The sequence below is a fragment of the Aethalodelphis obliquidens genome, unplaced genomic scaffold (assembly GCF_003676395.1).
Source record: "Aethalodelphis obliquidens isolate GAN/ISIS:26980383/991018 unplaced genomic scaffold, ASM367639v1 scaffold8, whole genome shotgun sequence".
Taxonomy (NCBI): domain Eukaryota; kingdom Metazoa; phylum Chordata; class Mammalia; order Artiodactyla; family Delphinidae; genus Aethalodelphis; species Aethalodelphis obliquidens.
The window spans coordinates 2533501-2556051 of NW_020837952.1; the positions used below are offsets into that span (position 1 = coordinate 2533501).

The 22551-nt window shown below is 37.5% G+C and overlaps 1 protein-coding gene across 1 annotated transcript in view; it reads right to left on the reverse strand.

Annotated features, from left to right (window-relative positions):
- FAM186A (family with sequence similarity 186 member A) overlaps positions 1-22551 on the reverse strand; it is a 62753-nt gene that overhangs the window by 16053 nt on the left and 24149 nt on the right. The window contains 4 exon segments of the mRNA XM_027108198.1: positions 2-564; positions 566-912; positions 7884-8042; positions 9040-9259. Of these exon segments, the coding sequence (XP_026963999.1) occupies positions 2-564; positions 566-912; positions 7884-8042; positions 9040-9259 (1289 nt within the window).

Below are 22551 nucleotides of genomic sequence, written 5' to 3' on the forward strand. Positions count from 1 at the left end.
TAGTGCTTGTATTTCAAAGTGGTGATCAAGTTTGATCCCTGTGACTTTCTGTTTACCTTTATCATCATTCACATTTGATTCAGAGGTCTCCTGCACATATGGGCCTTTTGTGCGCTTTCCTTCCTGTGATTGGTACCGATCAGTCCCATCTTTCTGAAAGGCACCGCCTTTCTTCGCTGATATCTTATCTATAATGATATCTTCAGTGATCTCTTCAGAAGACTTTTTCTGTTTTTTTTCAGGTAAAGGGTATTGCTGGTCAGTTATATCTGAAATTGTCTCACCTTGGGCTGTATATGAAGGAGATGAGTCCCACTTGATCCCCAAGGTTTTGGTCCCTTTTTGGGGGACCTCATCTACAACAATTTCAAATTCTTTGGCCAAAATATTATCTACACTGTCTAATGTGTCAGCTTGGCTAATGGCTAATTGTGGGGAAGGCTCAGGTAACACTCTCAGTGTTGATGTGGGCAATGCTTGGTGTTCTACGCCTTTGGATCGAACAAGGTGTGTATATTTTTCTTCTGCTTCTTGAAGTTTCTGCTGAAGCATTTCATTTTTTTTTACTGAGATCTTGTATTATCTTCAGGGAAATCTCTTTTTCTCTTTCACTTGTCTCATTTGTATACATATTGGCACTTTGGAGGTTAATAACTTTCACTTCATCATTTAGTGTACTCAAAGCTTTCGAAAGGTTTTCTATTGTTGATGACATATATTTAATAGCATTGTTTTCCAATTTATTGAACACTGCAGTATCTTTGAGTTCCTGTAGCATATCTTGGATTTCTGAAACCTTTGTATTTGTTGCAAATTGATCACTAATCATCTGATCTGGTCTTAAAGCATGAGCTGTTGCAGGTCGCTTTATAACACTTTCTATCCAAGATTTCCATAGAGAACCTCTAGATGCTAGAAGAAATAAATAAATAAATAAATAAATAAAATAATGAGATCGCATTTCTTCTTTTGTGCTGTGCTCTATGTTTAAGCCTAAGGAATTAGCCTAAATTAACAGATAGATATAGGATAAAGTTTCATCAGGAAAGTTTGGCCCCAAAATAAACAGCACTATTTTCAAAAGAATGACTCTTTTCCCACAATCATCTAGAAGTTCTTCTTCCAGAGTTTAGGAGAAGAACTCAGCTGTGACCTCAACTTACTTCTGATTACAATTTTGAGATTAGACATAAGGTAAACCAGAACTTTCCTTTGGTTTTGATTATGCTTGGTGCTTTCCATTTTCTTTCTTGGGTTCCTATCTTTCTATTCTCCCTTTTCTGAGTCGAAGCTAACCTTGATTCTTTCAAAAGGATCACAAAAGAATAGAAGGCAAACATTTGAAGGGATTTCCAAAATGGCTGAATGAGAAACTCAGCAAATTTTTCCCAAAAAGGCAATGAAAAAACTGAGCAAAACTGCCAAAAACAATCATTTTAGGACTTTGGAAACTGAGCAAAGGCATACAACAAATTGAGAAGAATTTATTCAAGAAAAATTTGCTATGATGTTTTAGCCTGGAGCTGCTTCCATCTCCAACTCCCTAGCCCTATGGCCTGAGTTCTACCAGAGTGAGGCAGCCTGTGAGGACTGACAGCTCTACTGCCTGAGGGGGTTGATTTGATCTAGAGCAAAGCGATTCTTTAACAATTCTACTTTAACCCATACACAGATCCGTTAGCAAAGAGTAGAAGCCTTATTGGATCAATCTGGATTAATTAACGAGTGACTAATCATTGACTGACCACTAAGCTATGCTGACCCAAAAGTAACCCCTAAAATTCATGCTTAAAAATAAAAATAAACAAACAAAAAAACACAACTGAGCAGAGATATCAGTGGCTGCCCACTGTGGGGGATACAGACTCCACCAAATTAGTCCAGACAAGTCACTAAAAAACAAACCAAAAAGGCAACAAAAACAAACTCTGGAGGTTGTAAGGAGAATCAAAATCCAGAGTTGCTACAACGTATTACCTAAAATGTCCAGTTTTCAACATAAAAAAAAGCATGCAAAGAAACAGAAAAGTGTGACCCATACACAGGAGGAAAAGCAGTCAGTAGAAATTGTCTCAGAGACCAGGGAGAGGAGGTGGGCAGATGTTGGACTTATCAGAAAAAAAGAAGCAGTTATAAATATGTCCAAAAAACTAAAAGAAACCATATTTTAAAATAAAAGTATGATGACAATTACTCGTCAAATAGAGCATATCATTAAAGAGATGAAAACTGGAAAACCAAGTGGAAAAATTGGAGTTGAGTAGTACAATAACTGAAATGAAAAATTCACCAAAAGGGCTCAACAGCATGTTTGAGCTTACAGAAGAAAATAACCAACAAACCTGATGCTAGATAACTAGAGATTGTCTACTCTGAAGAACAGGGAGGAAAAAGAATAAAGAAAAATGAACAAAGCCTCAGAGACTTGTAAGATACCATCAAGCATACCAATGTACAAGCAATAGAAGTCCCAGAAGAAGAAGACAGTGGGGCATTAAAAGTATTTGAAGAAATAATGGCCAGATTATCCCAAATTTGATGAAAAACATTAATCAACACGTTCAAGAAGCTCAGCAAATTCTAAGTGGGATAAATACCAAAAGATCGATACCTAGAACATCATAGTCAAACTGTTGAAAGCCAGACAAAGTGAGAATCTTTAAAGCAAAAAGAGAAAAATGACTCATCACAATCAAAGGAGACCCATTTAGAACAGGGGAACCGCAGTAAATTTAACAGGTCACTTCTTATCGGAAACAGTGGAGGCAGAAGGCAGTGGGATGGTATATTCAGAGTGCTGAAAGAATAATACTATTAACCAAGAATTCTATATCCAGCAAAACTATTCTTCAAAAATAACCAGCAAACTTGATGCTAGATTACTAGAAGTTAAGACATCCATTCCCTGAAATAACACTCTTCCCAAAGTAGCATGAATGTACAGCCCTCATAACCATCATTAGTGCATGTTTTTAAACACTTCTCTAAATGTATTACAGAAGAGCTATCACATCCATTCACTGAAATAACACTCCTGTCAAAGTTGCTTTCAGTGAATACTCATATATCCATAGTTAATACATGTATTTTTAAACTCTTCTCTAAATACATTACAGAATGTCTGTCACATCCATTCACTGAAATAAGTACATGCTTCTCAAAGTAGCATGCATGTACAACTCTTTATTTTTAATGAAGGTAAGAAATAATATATACTGACAGCAAGTAAGCATATGAGAAGATGCTCAATGTCACTTGTCATTAGAGAATTGAAATTACAATGAGATACTGTTACACACCTATTAAAATATCTAAAATTAAAAAAAACAGATAATACCAATGCTCGCAAGGATATGGAGTCACTGGAACTTTTGTTTATTGCTGGTGGGAATGAAAAATGGTACAGATACTTGAGAAGACAGTTTGGAAGTTTCTTACAAAATTACTTACAAAATAATGTAGTCTTTAAAAAAATTTACTACTATTATTTATTTATTTTTGCCTGCATGGGATCTTTTTTCCTATGCATGGGCTTTCTCTAGTTGTGGTGAGTGGGGGCTATACTCTTCGTTGTGGTGCCTGGGCTTCTCATGGCTTCTCTTGTGGAGCACAGGCTTTAGGCATGCGGGCTTCAGTAGTTGTGGCATGTGGGCTCAGTAGTTGTGGCTCGTGGGCTTTAGAGCGCAGGCTCAGTAGTTGTGGTGCACAGGCTTAGTTGCTCCGCGGCATGTGGGATCTTCCCGGACCAGGGATCGAACCTGTGTCCCTGCGTTGGCAGGCAGATTCTTAACCACTGCGCCACCAGGGAAGTCCCAATGTAGTCTTATATGATTCAGCAATCATGCTTCTAGGTATCTACCCAGTTAATTTGAAAACTTACGTCCACACAAAATACTTGCATGAGAATGTTTATAGTAGCTTTATTCTTAATCACCAAAACCTGGAAGCAGCCAAAATGTCCTTCAATAGGGAGATAAACAAACTGTGGTAAATCTATACAATGAAATATTATTCAGCAATAGAAAGAAATAATCTATTAAGCCACAAAATGTTATGGAGGAAACTTAAATGTGTATTGCTAAGAGATAGAAACCTGTCTGGAAAAGCTACATACTGCATAATTCCAATTATATGACATTCTTGACAAGTCAAAACTATAGGGACCCTAAAAAAGCAGTGGTTGCCAGAGTCTTGGAGAGAGGGGAAGGATTAAACACAGGGGATTTTTAGGATGGAGAAACTATTCTGTATGATACTGTAATGGTGGATACATGACAATATACATTTGTCAAACCCTACAGAACTCTCCAGTACCAAGAGTGAAACTACATAGGCACATTTTTAAAAATAACCACCTAGGAGGTAAGGGGATCCCAGGAAGGAATTCATACTGTGATACGAGAATCTAACCATATTAGAAATGTATGACACAACCTCACTGAAGGAAATGGCAGTGCTGGGGAAGAGGGAGTGTTGCTGACCTAAGTAACTGGAAATGAAAGGATTCTGTAAGACCAAGGCAAAAGGAACTACATATGAGGGCTGTACTGTAGTTGATAAGTTGTTTCCCTTGGGAGTATGGGTTAATAATTCTGATACTGCTATACATGTATACTGGACTGAACAATTAAGTAAATGGATGGCAGATGGTAGGAACAGGTTTCTCACTGTTTTGGGTAGGAATTTACTGATAAGCAAGGGGAGGGAGCTAGAATGATCCATATGATAATGAATTAGAGTTAGAGACATTGACAAGAACTCATGTTTAGCTTAATGTAGTTACAGATGATTATATACATAAATGTCTATAGATATGTGTATATTCATGGGTCAGCACACGCACACATTTTTTTTGCTCTGTAGATGAGAGGGCCAAGGGAATTCCCTGGTGCTCCGGTGGTTAGGACTCCAAGCTCTCACTCCCGAGGGCCCAGGTTGAATCCCTGGTCAGGGAACTAAGACCCCACAAGCCAAAAAAGAAAAAAAGAAAGATGAGAGGGCCAAACAGAAATAACACCCTAGTAGCAATGACCACACATAGCAACCAGATCTTGGTTTTTAATACTATTCTCTAATGAAAGGAACCAGAAGTCCTTGGAGAAATGACAGATTCTAGAACTGGGGCAGGAAATATTCAAGATGAACCTGAAGCATCTTGTAACTTGTAAGTACCAGAAAGTAAGGAAGTGCTAAAAAAAAAAGATAGAGAGAATAAACCACATTGATGCGGGTATGTGAAAGGGGCACAAAAACCAAATGAAAGAGGTTCTGATGGCCAAAGCTGGAACTTGAGCAAGAAAATAAAGTAGTATTAGGTTTTATAACCCAAAGTATTAAATATCTCTGAGTTCATTTTGATATAAATAAATAATCTAATAAATTACTAAATAGGAGAGAATAGACAGACTCCTGTTCTTAAAAGTTCAAATAATTTATGTAGATACTCCACCCTACAGGAGGGGGCGCATAACTCTCCATTCCTTAAATGTGGGCTGCACATATGGACTTCCTTTTAAAGAGCACAATATGGCAGATGAGGAAAAAACTAACTTTGCAGTGGAGAAACCTGACAAGCACTGTTTTAGCTAGGTGATCAAGGTCAACACTGAGTCATAAATCATTTGATAATATGTACCCTTGAAATGATATTGTGACAATAGTACTTTACCTCTGTGATCTTTTTCCCAAAACCCCATAGCCCCAGGGTAAATGTGAGAAAAATATCAGATGAATTCCAATAGAGGGGCATTTTACAATACACCTGACTGGTACTCCTCAAACCCATCAGGGACATCAAACACAAGGAAAAATCTGAGAAACTGTCACAGCCAAGAAAGCCTAAGGAGACATGGCAACTAGATGTAATCTGGTACCCTGGATGGGCTCCTGAAACAGAAAAAGGACACTAGGTAAAAACAAGGAATTATTAATCAATTACAAACTTTAATTAATAATGTCTCAATATTGGTTTGTTAATTATAGCAAATGCATCATACTAATGTAAATATTAATAATAATAAAGTATGGTGAGATAAATGGAACTTTATTATAGTCTCAATTTTTCTCTAAATCTAAAACTGCCTGAAAAAAATGAATGTGAAATGAAGACAATGCCAGATAGGCAATGACTTGGTGCTGGTAGACTGGCCTTACAAGACATAGTAAAGAAGTCCTTTAGGTTGAAAGAAAATGACACCAGAGGATAATGCAATTACACACAAAGAAATAAAGAGCACCAGTATATGTAAGTAAATTTAAAAGACGGTAAAAATATTATTTTCTTTTTCCTCTCTTAGTCAATTAAAAAGACAATCATATAAAACAATAATTTATATGGACTTCCCTGGTGGCGCAGTGGTTAAGAATACTCCCACCAATGCAGGGGACATGGGTTTAATCCCTGGTCCAGGAAGATCCCACATGCCTCGGCACAACTAAGCCCATGTGCCACAACTACTGAGCCCACGTTCCACAACCACTGAAGCCCACGTGCCTAGAACCTGTGCTCCGCAACAAGAGAAGCCACCACATTGAGAAGCCTGTGCACTGCAATGAAGAGTAGCCCCCGCTTGCTGCAACTAGAGAAAGCCCGCGTGCAGCAGCGAAGACCCAATGCAGCCAAAAATAAATAAGTAAATAAATAAATAAAAATAATTATAAAACTATATTGTTGGGCATATAATGCGTAAATATGTAATATATATGACAAAGCACAAAGGAGGGGAAGAGAATGGAGCTATTGGAGCAAAGATTCTATATTTTGCTGAAATTAAGTTAGTACTAATCTCTGGCAGATTGTGGTAATTTAAGGTGTATACTGCAGTTCCTAGAACAACCACTAAGAAAATTACTCCAAAAATGTAGGAAAAAATGGAATTAAAAGGTAGACTAGGGCTTCCCTGGTGGCGCAGTGGTTGAGAGTCCGCCTGCCGATGCAGGGGACACGGGTTCGTGCCCCGGTCCGGGAGGATCCCACATGCCGCGGAGCGGCTGGGCCCGTGAGCCATGGCCACTGAGCCTGCGTGTCCCGAGCCTGTGCTCCGCAACGGAAAAAACGAGAAGGGCCCCGGGCCCCCCAAAAAAAAAAAAAAAAAAAAACCACAATGAGATATCACTTCATACTTATTAGAAAGGCTATAATAAAAAAGACAGACGATGACAAGTGTTGTTGAGGATGTGAAGAAACTGGAACCGTAATACACTGCTGATGGAAATTGCAATGGTGCTGTCACTTGGGAAATCAGTTAACAATTTCTTAAAAAGTTAAACATAAGTTTACCAGCAATAGATAAATAAATGACATAGAAATTCTACTCCTAGGTATCTCCAAAAAGAAATGAAATTTTATGTCCACACAAAAACTTATACATGTGTGTTCATAGCAGCATTATTCATAAAAGCCAAAAAGTGGGAGCAATGCAAATGTCCATGTACTGGTAAATGGATAAACAAAGTTTGGTATATGCAAACAATGGTGTACAATTGGCAATAGAAAGGAAGAAACTACTGATACATCCTATAACATGGCTGAACCTCAAAAACATTATGCTAAATGAAAGACACCAGACATAAAAGACTACATAAAATATGATTCCACTTCATGAAATATCCAGGAAAGGCGAATCTATTGAGACAGAAAAGAGATTAGTGGTTGTCTGGGGCTGAGGGTGGGAATGAGGATTGACTGCAAATGGGTCTGAGAGATCTTTGGGGGATGATAAAAATGTTCTAAAGTTAGATTGTGGTGATAGTTGCACAACTCTAAATTTATTAAAAGTCATTGAATTGTACAATTATCGTGGGTAAATTTTATGGTACGTAAATTATAAAGCTCTTTTTTAGAAAAAGTCAAATCTATTTCCAAAGTCTTAGAGCACTCTTACCTCTTTTTTTCTTTTGTTTCTTCAAAGATGTACTAATTCTGCTCAGTAGCTTGACATTGCTCTCGATAGCTTTGAGCGTTTCTGGTAACATCTCCATTTGTGCTATACAGTGGTGGTGTTCATCAATATCAATTGTAGTCATCTGAGACAAAATGACATCTTGAAGAGAGTAAAAAAAATTACTTTTGTGCAGCAAAATAAATAGTTATAACCATATAGGCTTATAATATTGGCTACCTATTCAATATTGTAGTATTGGGAAATATAGGTATCTCGTAATTATTTCTATTCTGAGGCTTCTCTCTATGAAGAAATTTAAAAAGAGAGACTTGGAATAGAAGGCCAAACAGTAAGCCTTGGCCATGAAAATATGGTTAAAATATGGTTAAAATGTGTCTAATTTGTTAGTTCCCTGACTTCAGGGATGGGGATATCTAAAATGTGAACATGTGCTTTAATATTGGGGATCTAAACCCCAATTAACTCCTTTGGTAAGTTTTCTAGTATTTTATAACCCCTGTTACATGAGATTTCTTGTAACTAAATGAAATTTCTCTTTTTTGTATTCTTAGCTTATTCATTCTTTCATTCAACCAGTGTCTCCTCTGTCATGTACTGTTCTAGATCCTGAAGATACAGCATTGAATAAAACAAATTCCCTAATTTCATACTATTTACATTCTAGTGAAAGGACACAGACAAAAAATTTTTTAAAGACACATTAATTATAAAGTATGTCAGATGGTAAGAAATGCTATAGACAAAAATAAAGAAGAGTAAAGAATAATGGACAGTGCCAGTGGGTAGAGAATGGGGATGGTCAGAGAACACCTCATTTTAAAGAGAAATATAAGCAGAGAATGAGCCATGTGGCTACCTGATGGAAAATGTTCCAGGCAAGGGACTAGGAAGCATAAGGACACTGGGCAGGAGAATGCTGGCATGCTTGAAGAAAAGCAAGGAGGCCAGAATAGCTGGTACTAAGTGAGCGAGCTTATATTTTCCTTATTCTATTCTTCCTGGAACAGAGAGCACCTGTTCTCTAAATAACCACCTTAGTCTTTTCTTGTTTAGTCTTCTTCTAATCCTTCATAATTTGCTTATAATTCCATTCTCTAGCTTTTTCATTAACTTTAAATCACTTCTGGAAACTTACTCCATTCTTCCAACCAGGCCAGAATGTAGACAAGAGTCTTTTCTTTAATTTCAGCAGTCTTGGCACAAGTAACTATTTTCTCCAGCAAACTTGCTCTCTATTTCTTATGTTCTGTAAGGGATATTTTCCTTCCAGAGTGCACATTCTCTTCCATAGTATAGTGATTTATTATTATCCATTGCACATTCTGCATGATGTCACCCAGCTGCATATTAAGGTCCTATAAGAATAAGAAGGGGGAATATATTAATAAATCCTCTGTTTGACCGTAAGCTTTGACCACCTTTCTTCCCAGAATGTCAGTGACAGTCACTATAGAGCTGTCTAATCAAAGGGCTGCCAATTCTAGTTTTTTGTTGTTGTTGTCTTTTGTTTGTTTGTTTTTGGCTGCGTGGCATGTGAGATCTTAGTTTCCTGACCAGGGATCAAATCCACACCCCCCTGCAGTGGAAGCATGGAGTCTTAACCACTGGACCACCAGGGAAGTCCCCTAATTCCAGTTTTTCTGAGTCTCAGATTTTCCTCTTAAATTTTTTTTCTCTGCCTTCATCCTAGCATTGCTATGATATAATGAAAAGAATATTGGGTCTGAAACCATATCTGGACTCCAACTCTAGCTCTCTCATTAAAATGACTTTTAATAAATCACTTAACAATTCTGAGCTGCCCTGACTCATCTGTAAAATAATGGAGATGCTGAGTTTATAGTTGATGTGAGACGCGTAAGATGTGTGAAATACCTTATAAACTGTGGCTGCTGTAAACAAACTAATTAATTACTAATTAATTAAAGGAAGTTACTTCTTTTTCTTTTTTTAATCAACGCTTACACCTGGAAAGCAGCTATCAGAATATTCCACAACATGACTTCTACTTCATTATTTCCCCTCCTCAAGAATCTATCAGCAAATTCTCAGTGGGGGTAATTACTGCCTCATATGGGCATTTAGAAATTTGTGGGGACTTCCCTGGTAGCGCAGTGGCTAAGAATCTGCCTGCCAATGCAATGGACACGGGTTCCATCCCTGGTCGGGGAAGATCCCACATGCCGCGAAGCAAATAAGCCCATGCGCCATAACTACTGAGACTGCACTCTAGAGCCGGCGAGCCACAACTACAGAGCCCACACACTGCAACTACTGAAGCCCACATGCCTAGAGCCCGTGCTCCACAACAAGAGTGGCCACTGCAACGAGAAGCCCGCACACCCCAACAAAGAGTAGCTCCCGCTCACCACAACTAGAGAAAGCCTGCATGCAGCAATGAAGACCCAACGCAGCCTAAATAAATAAATAACTTAAAAAAGAAATTTGTGGAAGCATTTTTGGTTGTAACAATGAATGGGAGGGAAGATTTATTGTATTTAGTAAAAGATGCTAAGGAGTGCCAGCCCACCCAACGGTGCAATGGACAGTACACATGTTAAAGAATTGGTCCGTCCTGCATAAATTTTGACTGTCCCATGGGATATTCACATAGGTTTAAAAAAAATCTGTTTATAATTATCTGAGCCTAGAAACTTACTCTTTTTAAAGTATAAATGCAGAATAATTTTTTACAAAGTTTCATTGCTTACTGAAATTTCCAGGAATGCAAATATTTTGTAAATCAAAGGAAAATATTCTTTAGAATTTCTCCAATAAAATTTCACCATTCTGAAACACCATAGTACCAACTAGCAAGACACTACTGCTAATAGTATGTAGTGCCAGTACAATAAACCTGCATTTGTATCAGCCTATATTTGTAGCTTTCATATTTATTTTAATTCTACATAAGGATGCAAGCCTCTATCTACTACTTTGTTATGTCTTCTAGTGAAGTTTGACCTAGAATTTACACGTTGAAATGCATGTTATTATAAATTAGCACTTATATTTACCCTCACATATTAATTTTTTAAAGTATGAGTATAGATATTTTATCTATGAATTTCACTTCAGAGGAACAAAGGTATGTTAAAAATATTTTAAAAGGGAATGGTAAATCTGATAGATGGAGAATCACTGCTCCATCTTTTCCAAATTTATCAATTACTCGCTCAGTTTGGCTTCAGACAAACTGAACTCTCTCTACACTCCTTACAATAACATTAAGATTTGGATTTTGCAAGCCAAATCACCATGTCAAAAGAGTAATTAGGGCTTCCCTGGTGGCGCAGTGGTTGAGAGTCCGCCTGCTGATGCAGGGGACGCGGGTTCGTGTCCCGGTCCAGGAGGGTCCCACATGCCGTGGAGTGGCTGGGCCCGTGAGCCATGGCTGCTGCTGAGCCTGTGCGTCTGCAGCCTGTGCTCCACAATGGGAGAGGCCACAACAGTGAGAGGCCCGCGTACCGCAAAAAAAAAAAAAAAAAAAAAGTAATCAAATGTTAGGTGCTGGAAATACTGCAATCAGAAATAGGTAATGCAGTTGCAGCAAATTATCAGAAATACAGGAGAGCAGAGACAAAGTTTGATAAGCCGTGATGAAGAATAACATTACAAACTAACACACAGCATGGTGATTAAAGAAAAAGTATCACCAACTTCTCATAAATTCTCCCAGAAAATTGAAGAGAAAGGAACCTTTCTCAACTCATTCTTTGTGGTCAGAATTACCCTCATACCAAAGTCAGATAAAGATACTGCAAAACAGAAAAAAACAAAAAAACTACAGACCAACATCTCTAAACATTGTTGCAAAAATCCTCAACAAAATACTAGCAAACAGAATTAAACAGCACATTAATAGAATTATATACCATGACCATGTGGGGTTTATTCCAGAGATGCAAAAATGGTTCAACATGTGAAAATAAATGAATGAAATATACCAAATTTACAAAAGGAAGGGGAAAAAATCATATATGATCATCTCAATTGATGCAGAATAAGCATGTGACAAAATTCAGCACCCTTTCATGATGAAAACTTCAACAAAGCAGGTATAGAGGGAACATACCTCAAAATAATAAATGCCATATATGACAAGCCCACAGCTAACATCATACTGAAAAGTGAAAATCTGAAAATTATTCCTCTAAGATTAGGAACAAGGCAAGGATGCCCACTCTTACCAGTTCTGTTTGACATATTACTGGAAGCCCTAGCCAGAGTAATTAGGCAAGAAAAAAGAAATAGGGACTTCCCTGGTGGTGCAGTGGTTAAGAATCCACCTGCCAATGCAGGGGACACGGGTTCAATCCCTGGTCTGGGAAGATCCCACATGTTGTGGGGCAACATAGCCTGTGTACCACAATTACTAAGCCTGTGCTCTAGAACCTGTGAGCCACAGCTACTGAACCTGCGTGCCACAACTACTGAAGCCTGCATGCCACAACTACTGAAGCCTGTGCACCTAAAGCCTGTGCTCCACAACAAGAGAAGCCTGCGCACAGCAACGAAGAGTAGCCCCCACTCACCGCAACTAGAGAAAGCCCACCCGCAGCAGCAAAGACTCAACACAGCCAAAAATAAATAAATATTTTAAAAAGAAAAAGAAATAAAAGACATCCATATTGAAAAGGAGGAAATATTATATTTGTTTGCAGATGATATAATCTTATATATAGAAAACTCTAAAGATTCCATCAAAAGGGACTTCCCTTGTGGTGCAGTGGTTAAGAATCCACCTGCCAATGCAGGGGGCATGGGTTCGATCCCTGGTCCAGGAAGAGTCCACATGCCATGGAGCAATTAAGCCTGTGCACCACAACTACTGAGGCTGTGCTCTAGAACCCACAAGCCACAACTACTGGGCCCGTGTGCCACAACTACTGAAGCTTGCATGCCTAGAGCCCATGCTCCACAAAAGAGAAGCCACCGCAATGAGAAGCCCACTGTAACGAAGAGTAGCCCCTGCTCGCCACAACTAGAGAAAGCCTGTGTGCAGCAACGAAGACCCAACACAGCCAAAAAAAAAAGTTTCCATCAAAAAACAACAGAAACAACAACAACAACCCAAACCTGTTAGAACAAATAAATGAATTCATGAAAGTTGCAGGATACAAAATCATACACAAAAATGTTTAGTTTTCTATATACTAATAATGAACTATCAGAAAGAGAAATTAAGAAAGTAATCCCATTTACAACTTCATCAAAAAGAATAAAATACCTGAGACTAAATTTAACCAAGGAGGTGAAAGACGTGTATATTGGAAACTACAAGACATTAATGAAAGAAATTGAAGAAGACACACATGGAAAAGTATTTCATGCTCATACACTGCGAGAATTAATATTGTTAAAATATCTATACTACCCAAAGCAACCTACAGATTGAATACAATCCTTTTCAAAATTCCAATGACATTTTTTACAGAAATAGAACAAAAAATCCTAAAAATAGAAGAAAAAATCCTGAAATTTTTTACAGAAATAGAACAAAAAATCCTAAAATTTGATTTTTTTGGAATCATAAAAGACCCTGAAGAGCTAAAGCAATATTGAGAAAAAAGACAAAAGCTGGAGGCATCAAGCTCCCTGATTTCAAACAATATTACAAGCTATAGAAATTAAAACAGTATGATATCAGCATAAAAATAGACACATACATCAATGGAACAGTAAAGAGAGCCTGGAAATAAACCCCCACACACATATCATCAGTTTATGACAAAGGAATCAAGAAGGGCTTCCCTGGTGGTGCAGTGGTTAAGAATCTGCCTGCCAGTGCAGGGGACGTGGGATCGAGCCCTGGTCCGGGATGATCCCACATGCCGCGGAGCAACTAAACCCGTGCGCCACAGCTACTGAACCTGTGCTCTAGAGCCCACAAGCCACAACTACTGAGCCCGTGAGCCACAACTACTGAAGCCCACGTGCCTAGAGCCCGTGCTCTGCCACAAAAGAATCCACCACAATGAGAAACCCGTGCACCGCAACGAAGAGTAACCCCCACTCACCGCAACTAGAGAAAAGCCCGCGTGCAGCAACAAAGACCTAAGGCAGCCAAAATTATAAAAAAAAAAAAAAAAAAAAGGAACCAAGAATATACAGTGGGGAAAGGAAAGTCTTTTCAATATATGGTGCTGGGAAAATTGGACAGCCACATGCAAAAGAGTGAAACTGGATTTCTATCTTATACCGTACATAAAAATTAACTCCAAATGGATGAAAGACTTGAATGTAAGACCTGGAACTATAAAAATTCCGGAAGAAAACATAGGTAATAATCTCCTTGACATTGCTCTTGGTGATAATTTTTTGGATTTGACACCAATAGCAAAGGTAAAAAAAGCAAAAATAAACAAGTGGTACGACCTCAAACTAAAAAGCTTCTGGGGACTTCCCTGGTGGTCCAGTAGGTAAGACTCCATGCTCCCAATGCAGGGGGTCTGGGTTCAATCCCCAGTCAGGGAACTAGATCCCACATGCATACGACAACTAAGAGACCACATGACACAGCTAAGAGTCTGCATGCCGCAACTAAGAAGTCCGCATTCTGCAACTAAAAGATCCCATATGCTGCAACGAAGATCCCAAGTGCCTCAACTAAGACCTGGTGCAGCCTAAATAAATAAATAGCTTCTGCACAGCAAAGGAAACCATCAACAAAATGAAAAAGCAACCTACCAAATGGGAGAAAATATTTGCAAATCATATATCTGATAAGGGGCTAATATTCAAAATATGTAAAGAACTCATACAACTCAATAGCAAAAACCCAAACAATCTGATTAGAAAAATGGACTGAAGATATGCACAGACATTTTTCCAACGAAGACATACAGATGGCCAATGGGTACATGAAAAGATGCTCTACCATTATTAATCATCAGGGAAATGCAAATCAAAACCACAATGAAATGTACCTCATACCTGTTAGAATGGCTATTATCAAAAAGACTAAAATTAACAACACTTCTTAGTGTTGGCAAGGATGTGGAGAAAAGGGAACCCTTGTGCACTGTTGGTGGGAATGTAAATTGGTGCAGCTACTATGGAAAACAAAATGGAGTTTCCTCAAAAGATTAAAAATAGAGCTACCATATGATTCAGCAATTCCACTTTTGGGTATTTATCTGAAGAAAATAAAAATACTAATTAGAAAAGATATTTGCACTCCCATGTTCACTGTAGCATTATTTACAATAGCCAAGATATGGAAACAAACCAAGCATACATAAATATACAATGGAATATTATTCAACCACAGAAAAGAATGAAGTTTTGCCATTTACAACAACATGGATGGACTTTGAGTGCATTATGCTAAGTGAAATAAGTGAGACAGAGAAACACAAATACGGTATGATCTTTCTTATACGTGCAATCTAAAATAAAACTAAATTCATAGCTACAGAGAACAGTTTGGTGGTTACCAAAGGTAGGGGTAGGGACAGTGTGAAAAATGGGTGAACTATTTCTTTTTTTAGTTTAGTTTAAATAAATTGAATTTTTAAAAATCAGTTGTGTTGTTATACACTAACAGTTAACAATCTGAAAAGGAAATTAAGAAAACATTTCTACTTACAGTAGCATCAAAAGAATAAAATACTCATAATAAACTTAACCAAGGAGATGAAAGACAATGTTAAAACATCAGTACTACTGAACCAATCTACAGACAGTACAATCCCTAACAAAACCCCAATAGTGTTTTTTGCAGAAATAGAAAAATCCATCTTTAGTATTCATGTGGAATCTCAAGGTACCCCAAATACCCAAAACCATCTTGAAAAAGAAGAATAAAATTGGAGACCTCATACTTCTCATTTTCAAATATTACTATAAATCTACAATAATTAAAATAGCATATTGTCATAAAAGACATATAGACCAGTAGAATAGAATACAGAGCCCAGAAATAAACTTTTGCATATATGGCCAAATAATTTTTGACAAGAGTGCCAAGACCATTCAATGGGAGAGGACAATCTGTCAACAAATGATATTGGGAAAACTGGATACCCACATGCAAGAATGAAGTTGGACCCTTATCTTATACTATATACAAAAATTGACTCAAAATGGATCAAAAACCTAAGCATAAGACCTAAAACTATAATACAGAGGAAATGTAGAGAGAAAAGCTTCATGACGTTGGATTTGGCAATGATTTCTTAGATATGACACCAAAAGTACAGGCAATAAAAGTAAAAATAGATAAATTGGTCTAAATCAAAATTTAAAACTTGTGCATCAAAGGACACAACAAAGTGAAAAGGTAACCTATAGAGTGAAAAAAAGTTTTGCAAATCATATATCTAATGAAGGGTTAATATCCACAATATATAAAGAACTCTTGGGACTTCCCTGGTGGCACAGTGGATAAGACTCCATGCTCCCAATGCAGGGGGCCCAGGTTCGATCCCTGGTCAAATCCACTGTGGGATCTGAGAACTAGATCCCACACGCATGCTGCAACTAAGAGTTCACATGCCACAACTAAGGAGCCCATGTGCTGCAACTAAGACCCAGAGCAATCAAATAAATAAATATTAAAAAGAACTTATTTAAAAATAAACTCTCAACATCAAATAAATAAATAACCCAATTCAAAAATGGGCAAAGGACTTGAATAGACATTCAAAGAAGATATATAAAATGGCCAACAGATATATGAAAAAAAGCTCAACATCACTAATCATTAGGGAAATGCAAATCAAAACCATAATGAGATACCACTTCACACCCATACAGATGGCTACTATCAAAAACAAACAAACAAGAGAAAAATAGAAAATAAATGTTGGCAAGGATGTGAAAATTGGAACTCTTGTGCACTATTGGTGGGAATACAAAATGATACAGCCACTATGGAAAATGTATAGCAGTTCCTCAAAATATTAAAAATAGAATTACCATATGATCCAGCAATTTTACTTCTGGGTATATACCTGAAATAATTGAAAACAGGGTCCCTAAGAGATCTTAGTACACCTGTGTTCATAGTAGCATTATTCACAATAGCCAAGAGATAGAAGCAACCCAAGTGTGCATTAACAGCTGAAAGGATAACAAGATGTGGTATATACATACATTGAAATGTTATTCAGCCTTAAAAAGGAAAGAAATTCTGACACATGGTACATGGATGAACCTTAAGACATTAAACTAAGTGAAATAAGCGAGTCATAAAAAACAAATACTGTATGATTTCACTAATATGAGATATCTAGAATGGTAGAATTTATAGAAACAAGTAAAATGGTGGTTTCCAGAGGCTAAAGGGAAGAGGGAAATAGGGTATTGTTTAATAGGTGTAGAGTTTTAGTTTTGCAAGATGAAAAAGTTCTGGGGGAATCCCCTGGCAGTCCAGTGGTTAGGACTCTGTGCTCTCACTGCCAAGGGCTGTGCAGTGGGGCCAAAAAAAAAAAAAAAAAAGATGAAAATGTTCTGGAGGTTGATTGCATAACAATGTGATTATACTTAATACTACTGAACTATATACTTAAAAATGATTGAGATGATAAAATTTATGTTATGTGCATTCTACCACAATTAAAATTAGACAAAACTTTTTTTTAATTAAAATAAGGAGTAATCAGATGTTAAGTGCTGGAAATATTGCACTAAGAAACAGATGATCCAGTTGCAGCCAGTAATTTAAGTGAGGTATACAGGAGAGCAGAGTCAAACTTTGCTAGGTCAAGTGATGAAAAATAACATTACGAACTAACCAGCTGCTCATAAATTCTTCCAGAAAACTGAACAGGAAAGAACATTTCCCAACTTATCCTTTGAGGCCAGCATTATCCTGATACCCAAATCAGACAAAGACATAAGAAAATAAACTATATGTCAATATTCTTTATGAACACAGTCACAAAAATGCTTAACAAAATATTAGAAATTAGGTCAAACAATGGACTAGAAAGAAAACATTATGAATAAGTGGGGTTTATTCCTAGAACATAAGGTTGATTCAAAACTGGAAAATTAATAAATGTAAGTCACCATATCAATAGTCTAAATAAGAAAAAACATATGATCATCTCAATAGATGCAGAAAAAGCAGCTGACAACATTCATTCATGATTTTTTAAAAAATTCTATAGCAAACTAGGAATAGAGGATAACTTCCCCAACGTGATGAAGAACATTTACAAAAAATTTACAGCTAGGATTATACTTAATGGTGAAAGTCTAAATTGCTCTAAGGATTCATTTTTATTCAATCTTGTATTAAGGTCCTACCCAATGCAATAAAGTAAGAAAAGGAAATAAAAGAATATTCATTGGAAAGGGAGAAATAAAAGGTTTGTATTTACAGACCAAACAAAAACAAAAACAAACAAACAAAAAACTGTGTAAAAACTCCCAAAGAATCTATAAAAAAGAGCTTCCAGTATACAAAAATCAAAACCATATTTCTATACACTAGCAATAAACAATTGAAATTTAATAAAACAGTACCATTTGCAATTAACACTAAAAATATGAAATACTTAAGTACAAATCTAACAAGTGCAAGATCTGTACATTGAAAATTACAAAGCATTGATGAAAGAAATCAAAGAAGATCTAAATAAATGATGACAATTCTAAGCACAGACAAGGATGTAGAGCAACTGGAACTCATACTTTCCCAGTCGGAATGCAAAATAGTAAAGCTATTTAAGATAACAGGCAGTTTTTTGTAAACGTATGCTACCATACCATCTAGCAATACCATTCCTAGGTATTTAGCCAAGAGATGAAAACTTACGTTTATACAAGAACTTATACATGAATGTTTGTAGTGACTCTACTTGTAATTGCTCCAAACTGGAAACAACCCCAATATCCTTCAACTTGTGAATGCATGCTTTATGCTAAGACAGATTCAAATGATGTAGGGTATGATTCCCTTTGTGTGGCATTCAGGAAAGGGAAAACTATAAGGACAGAAAACTAATGGCTTCAGGGGTCTATCAGCCAGGGAGAGGTTGGCCACAAAAGGGCATAAGGGGATTTTTCGAGGAGACAGAATTGTTTTAAATCTGAATTTTGATGGTGATGACATGTCTTTGTCAAAACTCTTGAACAGTATACCAAAAAGTGGGAATTTTACCTTAATTAAAAAAACAAAGTTACAGGCAGTAGAATCAGACTACCTGGATTTTATTTTTTTAATTTTTAAATTTTTTTGGCTGCGTTGGGTCTTCATTGCTGTGAGCGGGCTTTCTCTAGTTTTGGTGAGCGGGGGCTATTCTTTGTTGTGGTGCACGGGCTTCTCATTGTGGTGGCTTCTCTTGTTGCGGAACAGAGGCTCTAGGCACACAGGCTTCAGCAGTTGCAGCACTCTGGCTCAGTAGTTGTGGTACACGGGATTAGTTGCTCTGCGGCATGTGGGATCTTCCCGGACCAGGGATCAAACCCGTATCCCCTGCATTGGCAGGTGGATTCCCAAGCACTGCACCACCAGGAAATCCCACACTACCTGGATTTGATTCAGATCCACCACAGTGTAACAACTATGACCTTTAGGCAGGCCTCAAATAGTCTCAGTTTCCCATCGGTGAAATAGGATTAATAGTAATACCTATCCATGTTGAATTATCATGGGAATTAAGTGAGATAATCTGTAAATAAAATTTTACCATAGGTAACATGGTAAACACTTTAAATGCTACCAGGTTATTAAGTGCTTACTATATGCCAGAGGGGTGAAAGGGTCAAAGTAAGAAGAAGGGTAGAGAAAGCACCATAACCTGGAGCAGGATAGAACATGAGAAGCAGATAATAGCAATAGCAAAATGAACACAGTGTACCTATTCTCCAGTTGAAAAAACAGAAAATCTTTAAAGTCTCCTGTGTTCCCCATATCAATTGCATCCCTTTCCCAATGCCCAGAGATAAATACTATCCTGAATTTTAATCTCTGTACTTTTAACACTGTAGTAAGCTGAATGATGTCCCCATCCCCCAAAGATATTGTTAACGAACACAAGTTCCTTCACAGTGAGGCCAAACAAATCTAAATGTCGGAGTTTGGAGCAGAGAAAGGTTTATTGCAGGGCCAAGCAAGGAGAATGGGTGGCTCCTGCTCAGAAACCCACAACTCTCCAATGGTTTGGGGAGATAAGTTTTTACAGGCAAAATTGGGGGTGAGGGCTGCAGGGTGTGTGACTTTCTTCTGATTAGGTTGGTGGTGAGGCAACAGCGTGGTGCTCTAGGAATCTTGTGTTCAGCCTGAAGTTACCATCATAACCTGGGTGGAGGCCTTAGTAACTGCAGAAGAACTCAAAGGCATTGTTGTGTATATTCCTTGCAGAGGAACCAGGACCCTGCCCCAAGGCTGCACTGTTGTTTCTTGACTGCTCCTCCTTTGCTTCTGCATTCCCTCCCTTCCCTGATTAGCAACTATTTGAATCTGCCCTTTAGAACTCAGGGAAGGTCGAGGAGGTTGAAGACTTTGCCTGCAAGTAAGAAACGGGACACGGAAAGGATTTGTAATAGAGAGGGCCCCACAGGGTCTTACTCCATTTCAGTATCAGGTCATAATCCCTGGAATGTGTAAAAGTTACTTTATATGGAAAAAGGGTCTTTGAAGATGTGTTTAAATTAACGATCTTGGGGTGGAGAGATTATTCTGGATTATCCAGGAGTGCCCTATTGCAATCACAAGTGTCCTTATAAAAGGGAGGAAGAGGGACAAAATTTTACAGACACATACAGAAGAGAAGGTTCAAAGTGAAGATGGAGCAGAGAGAGATTTGAACCTGCTGGCCTTGGAGTCTGGAGTGATTTGTGGCCACAGACAAGGAATGCCAGCAGCTACCAGAAACTGCAAGAGACAAAGAATGGATTCTCAGAGTCCGGAGAGAGAGCAGCCCTGCTGATATCTGGACTTCAGCCCAGTGATGCAGATTTCAGACCTCTAGAATTTCTGACCTTTAGGCTTGTGAGAGACTAAATATCTGTTGTTTTATACCACGTGGTTGTGGGTATTTGTTACAGCAGTGAAGGAAACCATAATATGTCACCCCAAAATATGCCTCTGACATAAAAATTATTTTGAGCTGAAGGTTATTAAGAATCAGCAAACGTGGGAATCCCCTGGCTGTCCAGTGGTTAGAACTCCTGCTTTCACTGCCGAGGACCTGGGTTCAATCCCTGGTTGAATCCCCGCAAGCTGTGTGGCGTGGCCAAAAAAAAAAAATCAGCAAATGCCGGAAAAGCTCTCTCATCCCCCTGTTCTGCCTAAAGGCAGGATACAAATTCTTTTTACTGGAGATAGACTTATCAGCACCAGAGGAATCTGCAAAGAAACCTTACTCTATTAGTTTCCTCCCATATGTTTACCTTCCCACAGTGTGCCACTTTGAAAGCCTAAAACTACTTTCCTTTGTCCTGTCATTTCTCCACAAATTTATTGTTCTTTGTTGAAGATGCTAACATAAGCCACTTGGAGTTACTCTTCCTTTAAATTTCTCCCAGGTGATGGGCACTGCACACGTTAATAAAGTGCTTTTCTCTTGTTAATCTGTCTTTTTGTGAAGGAGTACTAGCTGAAAACCTAAAATGGGTGAGGTAAAGTTTTTTCCCCTATAGTAGAGACCACACACGCACTCACTCACGCATGTGTGCACACACACATCCTTAGACAGTAGATTGTGTAGTTGTGCTTGTTTTTAAATTATTCTCTTTATCCTTCAGTGACTTGCTTTTTTCCCTCTACGTAGTGTTGTTTTTAGTTTATACACGTTGGAATGTATACCTATAGCTCGTTCATTTACACTGTTGTGTGTTTAGTATTTTATTGCACAAATATACTGCAATTTACTTATCCATTACTATATTGGTTTGTTTTCAGTTTTGTGCTTTTACAGACAATGGTATAAAATTTTTGAACATTCCTCATGGTACACATATGCAAGAGTTTTTCTAGAGCTACGCTGTCCAATATGGTAGCCACTAGCCACATGTAGCTACTGAGAAATTTTAATGAGGCAAGTGAGACAGGAAATAAATTTTAATTTAAATTAAACTAATTGAAAATTTAAAACTAATACGATTCATTTATTGGAAAACCTTTAAGTATTTTGGAAGAACTTGGTATATGAATCTAAATCTTCATCTATAAATTTTATGAAATCTAAATATCGATCAAGTATTTCTGATGAAAATTTGACGTGCAATTTGAGATGTATTCTAAGAACAAATTACATGCTGAATTTCAGACAGTATGAAAACAGTGTATACCTCTTAATAATTTTTTTTTATTGATAAACAACTTCAAGCTTTGAAGAGTAAATAGCTCTCAACCTAGAACTATATATCCAGCAAAATTATCTTTCAAAAGTATGAGGGTTATATGATATTAATATTATAAAAATATGTTATAAAGAGTTTTCCATTTTTCTCTTCTCTGAAAAATTTGTGTAAGTTTAATTTTCCTAGAAAATTTCCCGATTCACCTAAGCTTTCTAAGTTACTGTCCCCAAGTTGTACAATATATTCTATATCCTCTTATCATTTTTTCAATCTCTGCTGCATGTACTGTTATATCACCCCTTTCATTCTTTTTTTTTTTAATATTTATTTATTTATTTGGTTGTGCTGGGTCTTAGTTGCAGCAGGTGGGCTTCTTAGTTGTGGCTAC